Raw genomic sequence first — 11,110 nt, 5'->3', positions numbered from 1 at the left:
GAGGAAAACGTTTGGATTTTTGTCTCAAATATAATAGGATTAACATCACATAAAACCAGGGTGCCATATGTCGTCATTTCTGTTGCTTCTAACCTCAGAGTTCATACTATAATGGTGTCTGTGCTGCATATTTAAACATTTTCAAAGAGAAGTCAGTTACCAGCTGAAATTGTGTAGCATAATCTTTGGAATTTCAGCAGAACTAATTATTGCTTTTGGGCATCAACATTTCACCACCTCAAACAAGAGAAACGGAGCAACAGTTAATGGAGCAAGACCCTGGTGCCTTCATATTTCATTCTATGCGTTCTCTGAGACAGATCATGTTTGAAATGGCTGTCATAGTTATGCACTCTTTTCACTGGGGTGTAGAAGACAAATTAAAGGCATGCGATGGAAACCAATTTGCCATGAAAGTGTGAGTTGTTTTGCCCAGTGCCACTGACTTCCTCAGAAACCCTCTCGATGGAGTCAAAGATGTAGACGAAACAACATGCAGGCATGCAGGTAACCCAGCTAAGTGTTCCTTCCTCACCCATTTATGGGAAATTAACCAAGGCAGTAATTGTTCAATCACACAGACCAAAGCGCTGTTTTGAAGGCTGCATGTGGGCAGGCTGTTTTGGCCAGCACTGAAATGTACTTTGCTGGTGTTGGATTACATGGTGGGACATGGGGAGGAAGCAGTTGGTTAGTGAAGGTGGAACATGCCCACACTGGTGGGTCAGGGGACGCTGTTGTCCGTTGGGACTGACAGTCACTCTACATACGGCACACATGGGGCTGATGAAAGCAGCCTCCTTCAATGAGGTCCACACATGTCCAATGATCTGCTCCCCGCTACCCTTTTAACATGTCATAATCGATGGTAAGCTAGGGGTGGAAATGTCTTCAAATGTTCAAGTGATTCTGCCACCATTATGGTTTTCACCGTTATACGTGCTGCTGTGCATAATCAATTGGATACAAATTGGAATGAAAAAGACTCTTGGATGGGTTGACTAATTGTCCAAATATGTTTCTTATTGCCTGTAGTGCAAACAATTGTGCTACAATTTGTTCACAAAAAAGCCTCTTGTATTATTTAGTTTGTATTTGAAAACATGTTACCTCACGTTTGTTTTGAGTGTATTTTTATCTCTATACTTTTCCAATTTTGTTAGAGTTAAAAAGCAATAGATTTCTATGTAGTGCAATTATTCTACTTGTCTGTGGTCTCCCCACTGCTTGTTTTTTGGTTAATGAGTTAACTGCACCTGTAAGGTGTTCTATAGTACACACTGAGTCTGGAGTTGAAAGTGTTTGTGGTTATCCATCAGCTAGCAACAGATGCCGTAGCTGCCTGGGCTCTTGGTGAGGCGCCAGCATCCCATTGGCTTGGTGGCAGTGAGGCGGAACAGAGATGAGTGACAGCCAGTGAGGAGGAGGAGATGGAAAGAGAGGGCTGTCATTAAGTAGCCTGATGGGCCACTGACATGCTAATAACCTCTGCCTTGATTCATCATCACATCAGACTAGCGTTTGATGCCCTCAGAAGCACCTGGTGCTGTGGTCTACTAAAACCGTCTCAATGTGCCATGCTCCAAGTTAAGCTTCATGAACTACCTTATATCAATCATTTTTACTGCTGCACATGAGGTATTTTGTAACAGCCCTCTCATGGCTTTATGAAAAGTCACAGATTGTTAAAGAGTTGTTTTAATGTTAAATTTGTTGATTTGCTAGTTCATGTGAAAGTGGACAGTGCAGGAAGGTGGGGGTGAGTCCTTGTCTCTCACTCAACCCTGGGAGGGGCCCCGATGTGCCTCTACCTGCCCAGCACACCTGTCTTCCTCTCCTTAGATCATCTCGTCTTCCTCCACGCATGAGTTGCACTTGGCCGACGTGGAAGAAATGTGGACCGGCTATCGCCTCTCTTTTCCCCTGGCACTTTGAAGCCTAAAGTGTGATTGCTCTTGGATCGTGGCCGCTTTCCCTTGAACGTTTTGTCATGAAAAGCAGGTTGGGCTCTCAGCTTTATCCCATAGCCAGTGATCCAGGACTAAACCAATCAGCCTGCTCTCTGCAGGATACTCTTAGCAAGCAGAGAGAGTGAGGCATCGAGCAGATAGGGGCTTACACTGCTCTAAAACACATGTCCCTTTGTCTTCCCTGGATGTGACAAACACATCCATCACAATAATTTAATAACAGACGGAATTCAATTGTACTGCCATGCTTTGATTTAAAGTTCAAGTTGGTCAATAAGAGTAAGTGCAACCAAAAGCAACCGATGATGAGATAAAATCGCAGCAAGGTTATGTTGTTTTTGTTGGAGTTTTTTACAATTTGCAATGAATCAGAAATAAAAATTTGGAGTTTAGTTAGACCCTGTCTGAAAAATCTGCCTGACAATCTGAAAAGTCATTAGCAGCAGAGACAGTTAAGTGACAACCCTTAAGCTTCACTTATGCTCTCATTAAAAGTTGATCTTATCAGTGTTCATTGCTGCTATTACGGACTGCAAATTACACCGGCCGTAAGCACAGTCCCGTGACACCAACGAACATCATCCATCTTCACAAGACATGTGGCAGAACTTTAGTCGGATGTTTTGAAGTGTCACTCTAATGGGTGAGTATTAATGATATTGTGCGTTGTTCCCAATCTCTGTCATCTAAGGTCCTGTACTAATACGTCCACAGTTACATTTGATAGTGGAGCCAGTTTCAAATGTCCTTTAACAAGAACATTGAAGGCTTTTGTTATGTATGGTACATGTATTGCCTAGCACCGCACTAACCTAAATAGCTGCTCTTTATGTTGGTCTTATACTGCAGAGTATTGGCATTTCTCATTCCAACATTCCTAGCATTGCTTCTCTTGTCCTCTTTGGAACTATCCCTTTACATTTACATTTGTAAGCCGTAAATACGAGCTCAAACAAGCCCATTTCAAACTAAAGTCAGTAATGGAAAAAGAGGCACAACAACGTTGGTGGGTTTTTTAAATCCATGGAGAATGTGCATTTTGCCCCCCAAATGTTGAAGGCCCACTAATGATGCTGTGATTTTTATTTAAGTCTGCTGTGGATTTCACAGGCTGCCATGTGATCCAGGGACCTGGGAATACCTGAGAGACCAGTGAAGACTGGTGTGAGCCACTGCCATTGTTGTCCTAATGCCTCCTTCAATTATCCACAAGCAGCTCATTTGTACACGAGCCCCTTACTGATGGCTAAACCACCCCTGCTGGTTTCCACCAATTTCTCCCCTGATTAGGTGGATCAATGGGCATTAGAGGAACCCGGGAAAGACCAAAAACAGCGGGGGGGGGGGATATACTTTCAGACATCCCAGAAATCCCTCTGTCTACCTGTGTGCCAAGGACAAATGGAACGGAGATGGCCATTCAGTATTCAGTGCTAACCCACACACAATGTTTATTTACCCACCCTTCAAACTAGACACTTTTAATCTATTTTCCTTTTTGCTTTAGAAACGGCGAAGCCAAGAAATGACTGGGGGCTGCTGGAACAGAGTGAACATTGATGCCTCGCTGTCGCACGCATACACACGCACCAATAAACATGCTCACAGATTCAGCTTAACATAGAGATTGTCCAGGTATTTCTGATGTTTGTCTATTGACCTCTATACCTGTGCGTAGGCTTTATTTAGTGTTTGAACAGGTGTGGATGAAAGCCCCACTGGAGAGGAGAGAGAGGTGCTGTCCTCTGACTAGACAGTGATTCACCTTCCCCTGGTGTTGGGAGCATGGCTTTGGCCAGATGTCTCCTGCTGATGTTCTGGAACTGATCAAAGGTATGCAGTTCAAGCCGCCAGTCTGTGGTGACAACCATGACAGTGGCGTGTTCTAGCCGCCGTCTGATCCGATAAGCAGTTAGCGGGGTGTGTCAGGTGATGCGTATCTCCGGATTAATTGACACACCTGTGTTTCATTCACATCATAGACAGTCAGTCCTCATCATGATCAACTCATCAGAGATCCTTCAACACCGGGGCCACAGCTGGGCTGCTTGGGAAAGGTGGGATGATCTTTAAGAGTATGCACAGCAACGTGAGTTGACTATGTGAGAGAAAGAGTGTGTGTGTGTCTGTCTGCGTGCGTGCGTGTGTGTGTGTGAAGGTGTGAGACCTAATTATTGTCTATAAGTTTTGTAGTGGATACGTGTAGTGGATACGTGTAGCTCTTATGTGAGAGAATGCTCTCTCTCTGTCACGGTCTGTTGGAGTACAGTGCTGTATTACCTTCCTTCCAGCATGTGTGGAGATTTACTTTGAGGCCCCGTACTAAGCTGTGATTTGGGACAGTTTACCTGATGACATGAAAGAGGGATTGAGTAAGACTTTAACTTATTACATAGTAACAAAACCTGCTTGCATTTGTGTATAACACTGGTAATACCTGTTTATAGGTTTATTAGATTTTATTTAAATGTATTTAAACTTGAAAAATCCCATTGAACCCAAGGCCACTTTTACAAGGGAGCCCTGCACACAATCATACAAATTCACAATATTTACAATTCCAACACTTGCGGTGATCATTATTCCCATTAAATCCCTATCGATTGGAATCTCTAGCTCAATGTAATTGTTACAGTCTTTATGTTAGGATTGTGTATATTACTTGGAGAGAAAGAGGAGACGTTTTAATACAAATACAAATCTGGGTGACATGAAATCGGTGCAAATTCCAGTTGAAGCTTAGCTGTGAAAGTTATCTGTTTTCAAAGGCCAAGGAGCCCTGACCCACAGCCATTGTCAGTGAACTCTGTCTTCAGCCGAAGACCAAACAAAACCTTCTATTTGAGCAGGTGAGCCTATTTTAGATAGAAGACTAGATGGGACAACTTTAGTCATTTAATGACAGCATTTCCATTGTTTTTGTTGAACGTTTCATTTGAAAGATTAGACCTAGCTATTAGGAAAGCGTTTATTTGTAATTGTATAAACTTTTGGGGTGTATAATGACTGCAATTAGTGTATCTAACATCCAAAATGAACATCAGATCAGGAAATAAGTGTTAGGTAAACGTTTTCGATCCAGCTAATTGTCATCATTCAACGTCATGTCAATTAGGTGGTGTAATTAGCGTGAACTTGTTTACCTTGGCAACAGTGGCTCTGTGCTTGGCACCTCTGAGCTTGTTTTGATAATCTCCGAAGGGCTGTACCAGTTTGTCATCGGAATCGTTTCTTCTTCTTCTGCTTGACAACTATTTATTGAAAGACGAGCGATATTCTCAAATATTTGTGGTGTACGTGTTCAACTGAACGTTCAAGCTTTTGTTTTTTAATGTCATTTTCACACCTTGACGTCTGATCCATCACTTTGATTGAAATTTCCAAAGCTAAAAGATGTCTTAACTTGTTCAAAGTAAACCTCAGACACCAAATCCATGCAGAGTGCAACATGAAATAGAGGGTGGAAGCTGCTGCTATAATGTAAGTTGAATGCAGAACCTTGTATGGGATTGGTGTGCTGAAGAGGATAAAGTGTACATTGTGGTTTTAAATGGACTTGGATTGAATGATACCATGGTGTGAAAATCTACCTGGAGATGGATCATGGGTCAGATTCACATTCCTGTCTCCATTTCTCTGAAGCCCAGCCCTCTCTCTCACACCCAGGAGTCAGTCTGGGCCCACTGTGAGTCATGTGACTGCTGAGGAAGGAGGGGGAACAGCAGGATAGGAGAGAGAACCTCACCAGACTAAGGTGAGACCCCCTTACCTGCTGAGTGCAGTCCTCTCTCGCCTCCCCACCCATCACCTGCATCTCACCTGAGCTCCTCCTGAGTCTCCATGTCAACCTTCATCTTAGGTAGCCTTCTGGATCGAGAGTCAATGTATGGCTGATGACTGCAATTCATCCCGCAGAATTGATGGTGGAAGATTCTGTGATTTCTTTCATTCTGGATCTGGTGATGTACTTCATTAACAGCCCTATTTGATTTCACTGTGGTAAAAAAGCCTCAAAACTTGACTCTGCTCAATTTTGTGCCAACCTCAACAAGAATGTTTACTCTGATGTTGTGAAGTGCTGCTGAGATACGTCCAATTGTTTTGGTATCAGACTGTCCCCTTTATACCAGTGGATTGACACTTAAGACTCTGGACTCCTCTAAGAGCTTTTGGATAATGTTTGGCCCTGGGCAGTTGGTCTCCACTCTTCTACCTGCGGTCTTCCACTCCTCCGCAGCTCACTTCTTCCCTGCGTTCCCCACCAGACTGGGCTCCCCTCCACAGATCCTGATCCCTGGGCCACTGATCAGCTATGAGTCCCTGCGGAGTTACTTGCAACCAGAGCCCTGCAAAGAGGCTCTGTTCCTGGCCACACAGGCAGCTGGGATGGGGCAGTTCACGGCCAGCATGGGTGAGTTCCAACCAACAGTCTGCCTTAGAATGTCAGAATTACTGTAACTTTGGAGAACACATGGATATTTACATTCATGTGTGACAATTTATTACAGATACGTGTTGGCTTATTAGTTGGTGGAATGTATTTTCTCATAGAGACTCATTGAGCACTATCTAATGGCAGTGTAAATGTTTACAAAAGATTTTCCTAACAGCTCCTAACTAACAATCAATTATCAAGCACGGTTAAAGAGGGCCTAATGAACGGCGGCGCTAATTATCCAATCTAGAGCCATTAGTTCCTTGTCAACCGTTGGCGATTGTGTAATTGGCGGTTGTGCTGTGCTTTCCAGATGAACAGAGGCCAGTGAAGCAGCGTCGTGCGCGGGCCAACTACAGCAGCTGGCAGCTGGAGGAGCTGGAGAAGACCTTTGAGACCACCCACTACCCTGACGTCTTCATGAGGGAAGCCCTGGCCCTCAGACTGGACCTCATCGAGGCCAGAGTGCAGGTACGGTCCCAACACCCTCTTCCTTCCAAACCATTTTTACTAATGCATGAACTCTGATTTCTAGAAGCCATCTTTGCTTCTATCAGCTTTCATGCCACAATGTTACTGTATTTTCTATATATAAAAAATATTATTTGTTTATGAATACGTCAAAAAACTGTTAAATCTAGTGGATACTGATTTTTTTTCCCGAAACTGCATTGTAAGAGATTTCACTCTCTCATATTCTACATATTACATTGGTTCTATTTTCACCAGGTGTGGTTTCAGAACCGCCGAGCTAAGATGCGGAGGCAGCTGAAGTTGCAGGGTCAGCTAGGAGAGCCATTTCCCAGGAAGAACAAAGCTGAGGACACAACAACAGACAAACCCAACAAGAGCTTACCGGAGCTAGAGAGCTCTGAAGGTGAGCACTGGGAGAGGAGGCAGGAGAAAGGAAGCTATCCCTGGACTAAAGTACCTCGTTCTGCTGTGGTGACCACCCCCATACAGGGTTTGATTCAGGGGCCAGCAGGGGAATGGGAGGGGATGGAGGGGCCCAGTCCAGAAGAGTTCCGCTGCTGTAGCATTGCCAAGCTAAGGGCCAAGGCCAGGGAGCACGAGGCTGAGATCCACAGCACTGTGGCCAGGTCAGGAGGAGAGACATCAGCACTGCAGACACAAACACAGAACACTGACGACAGAGAGAGCAACTGATATGGCTCTTTCTCTCTGCATGGCTTTGCAAACAGGTCCTTAAGACCTCATTATGGTTGAGGCAACTTGCCTAAGTACCCCATCCTTGGTTTTATTCATTCTGTTATTCAATGAGGATATGAACTAACATTTACAAAAGGTGCTGATTTTTTGTTTAATATTATATGAATGTATTGTGTTTTGAAATGCCATTATTTTTCTGTACTGGACAACTTTCTCTATCAACAATCACGCTAAACGTGTATTTGAAATGCTCAGACTAGGAAGAGGTGAATGCTTTCCAAAATATATAGTATATCCATAGTAACATCTTATAAATATATAGTATATCCATAGTAACATCTTATAAATACATAGTAACTCCACAGCAACTTCTTATAAATATATAGTATATCCATAGTAACATCTTATAAATATATAGTATATCCATAGTAACATCTTATAAATATATAGTATATCCATAGTAACATCTTATAAATATATAGTATATCCATAGTAACATCTTATAAATATATAGTATATCCATAGTAACATCTTATAAATACATAGTAACTCCACAGCAACTTCTTATAAATATATAGTATATCCACAGCAACATCTTATAAATATATAGTATATCCATAGTAACATCTTATACATATATAGTATATCCATAGCATCATCTTATAAATATATAGTATATCCATAGTAACATCTTATACATATATAGTATATCCATAGCATCATCTTATAAATATATAGTATATTCATAGCAACATCTTATAAATATATAGTATATCCACAGCAACATCTTATAAATATATAGCATATCCACAGTAACATCTTATAAATATATAGTATATCCATAGTAACATCTTGAAATATTATCCTTAATGTTTCTTTACACTTTGGCTGAACAATTCCAGTTTCTATCATGAACTATCTTGAACTCTTGAACACATGAAACAAAGATGACATTGTTATCGTTTCACATTCCCCGCTGAGGTGGTTCATTTTATTGAACCTTTATTTATCCAGGTGAGTCAATTCAGAATAAATTCTTTATTTAATAAATTCATGATTTTTCACACCTAAATAAATCTTTCCATAATACATGTAAAACTCCGATATACAGTCCTGACCTTCATCCATCACCTCAGGGTCTTTAGATATTCTGCTGTATTACTGGTGACTAAATGCTCTTACATTAGCCATCAGATTAGGGTAAAATCAAAAGAGGAAACGCTCTGATGACTTCTCAATGATCTCATCGATGACAAGCCCAACCCTGGCCGGGGCTATCCTGTTACCTTCACTGCAGACCGAGAGGCAGGATGTCTGCGTGCTGCCACAGGCCCTCGCAGGAAACAATGGAAGTGGCTGAAAAATGACTGCCCCCAAATGACAGGAACGCTTTCTGAAGATTACGAGGCAAATACATGTTGTTTTTTGCTGAGAAAGATAAACTTTTTACAACAGTGCTGTCATTTAAATACATCAGTTTGTATATTTTATCGGTATTGTCGAAATGTATATCAAGACGACTCACATATTGTATCGTCTTGAGCTATACTGTATATCGATGTTTTAAAAAGGTACAGTTGGCTAAAACATATTTACATGATGGGACTATAAGAATAGCCTGTATCATCATTAACACTACTTTTCCAGAGGTGGCACTATTTGTCCTACTGAACCGTATTATGTTGATTTTCAGAGCATGGAAAGAGCAGCTGTTCCAAGTCTAAAGGATTTTCAGCCTCACAGTCAGAGCACTTCCTTCGGGCTTAGACATTGGCCTTTTTTGTATGGCCAATCTCCTGTATGACATGAACAGCTTTTAGTTCTGTGGAAGAAACATGGGATATGACACCACTTGGCCAAGGTCACTGCAAATTCCAATCCAGAATCTGGGGATATGAATAGGGAGTTGGAAGGATTGTAATGAAAGGAGAATGTAAATCTTGAGTGTAGGGCCGGCCCTAGCATTTTGGGGGCCCCTTTGACAACGGAGAGAAACATTTTAAGATTTAAAGTTAATTTCCTGCAATTCTACACATTTTGACATGGGGCAGAGAGAAAAATGTGCAGTTTTACAGATCATTTACTGAAATTATACATATTTTGCCATGACTTATAGCATGTTAATATGATATCTGATTGAGAGTGACTAACAAAATCAAAGGGGGGCCCCTGGAGGTAAAGGCCCCTGCACACATGCCCTTTGTGCCCGGTCGGTAATTATTTTGCCCATGACTACTACATGTTTAGATAGCTGGGTAGACTAACTTCAGAATCTAAAAAATTCTAGCTGACGAGCTAATTGAGTGACTGACACAGCAAGAGGAAAACTGCCAACGCACAACGCACGACATTGCATCTTGTGTATTCTACTATTCTAAAGCTCAACATTAAGTTGAGTCCTCGACAATTTTTTTTTTAGTTTGGGGCCCCATAAAGGCCGGGGGTCGAGTGCCTATGTCACTTATGCCCAGGGCCGGCTCTGCTTGAGTGTTAGTTTGAGTCTTCTGTATGTTTTCAAAAGTCTCTCTGTAGTCTAACAGTGCCCCCCTCTGGTAATGAAATCTCATCTCCTTTTATGGGCCTTTTATCAGTTAGATTTGCTCACCTCCTCCGTCCTCTCTTGCCTCCTTTGAAAAAGGAAAAAGTTAATCGAGGACAGTCGGCGAGGAGAGTGAACGTGGATGGAAATGCGCTTACTTGAAATGATACGGTCCTTCTCCACTCACTCGTCATTAGGCAAATTACGTTTACTGGGGTGGATCCCAAAATAAGTGTAAAGTGATCAAAACAAATTAAGTTAGTTGTGCAAGAGATTTTATAGATAAAACAAACAATAAGTAGAATATTGTTTTTAAACGTGTGCATGTTTTTCTCCTCTGACAAAACAAAAGCTGATTCAAAGGGTGTGTGGAAGATTTCAAAACTCTTCCGCGGTAAGATGCACATGAATATCCTTGATGAAAATTGCTATCGAGAAGGGGAGGACACTCTTTCGTTTGCCTACTAATGACTTGACACACTCTTGATCAGTTGTCGGTTTCCTGGTCATGGAGGAGAGAGGACAGAGGACGGTCTTTTGCCCAAATGAGAAAACCCCATAGGTATTATTATAACTGTATGTATATTCATTGTCAGCAGGATATTTATTGCCCGTGTGCATTTGCTTCAGTAATAATTAAACGATCCATATCTTTATATTCTGTAGATTTCAAGGTCTGGTAACACATATTTAGCTAATATGTTAAAACAATTCATATAAAAAAAAATGTTAATACAACGTTTTAGTGTAATTAGTGTTACTACACACGTTTTTCCCAATGTATTTTGTTTTCTTTGTTGTTCCTACTTTGTATTAGGCTACTTGTATTATTTACACAAAGTAAATGTTTTTTTGTTGCTGTTTGTAAATATATCAATGTCCATCTAATCTCTTTGTAGACTATGCATCTTGTTGAGGTTGTCGAGTTCTTGGTGGGTCAGTTTCTCCTATGTTGGGTCATACTCAGACACACTCAAGTTGTTCTTGATTGTTGTC

General features: G+C 41.5%; 1 protein-coding gene across 1 annotated transcript; it reads left to right on the top strand.

The window, feature by feature from the left end:
- The first annotated feature begins 5,670 nt into the window (after positions 1-5,670).
- LOC106607115 (paired mesoderm homeobox protein 2) lies at positions 5,671-10,965 on the top strand. The gene is made up of 3 exons (XM_014203719.3): positions 5,671-6,381; positions 6,719-6,876; positions 7,135-10,965. Exons 1-3 carry the CDS (start codon positions 6,147-6,149, stop codon positions 7,570-7,572), a joined length of 831 nt encoding a protein of 276 aa, XP_014059194.1. The 5' UTR covers positions 5,671-6,146; the 3' UTR covers positions 7,573-10,965.
- Positions 10,966-11,110: the final 145 nt, after the last annotated feature.

This window comes from Salmo salar, chromosome 06 (genome assembly GCF_965601325.2).
Source record: "Salmo salar chromosome 06, fSalSal1, whole genome shotgun sequence".
Taxonomy (NCBI): domain Eukaryota; kingdom Metazoa; phylum Chordata; class Actinopteri; order Salmoniformes; family Salmonidae; genus Salmo; species Salmo salar.
Note: the sequence above shows the minus strand (reverse complement) of the source record. Positions and strands in the feature narration are given on the sequence as shown.

Coding starts and splice junctions, on each gene's coding strand:
- LOC106607115 (XM_014203719.3), top strand. CDS start 6,147: ATGTTTGGCCCTGGGCAGTTGGTCTCCACTCTTCTACCTGCGGTCTTC. Junction 6,382..6,718: donor GCAGTTCACGGCCAGCATGG/GTGAGTTCCAAC, acceptor TGTGCTTTCCAG/ATGAACAGAGGCCAGTGAAG. Junction 6,877..7,134: donor TCATCGAGGCCAGAGTGCAG/GTACGGTCCCAA, acceptor TATTTTCACCAG/GTGTGGTTTCAGAACCGCCG.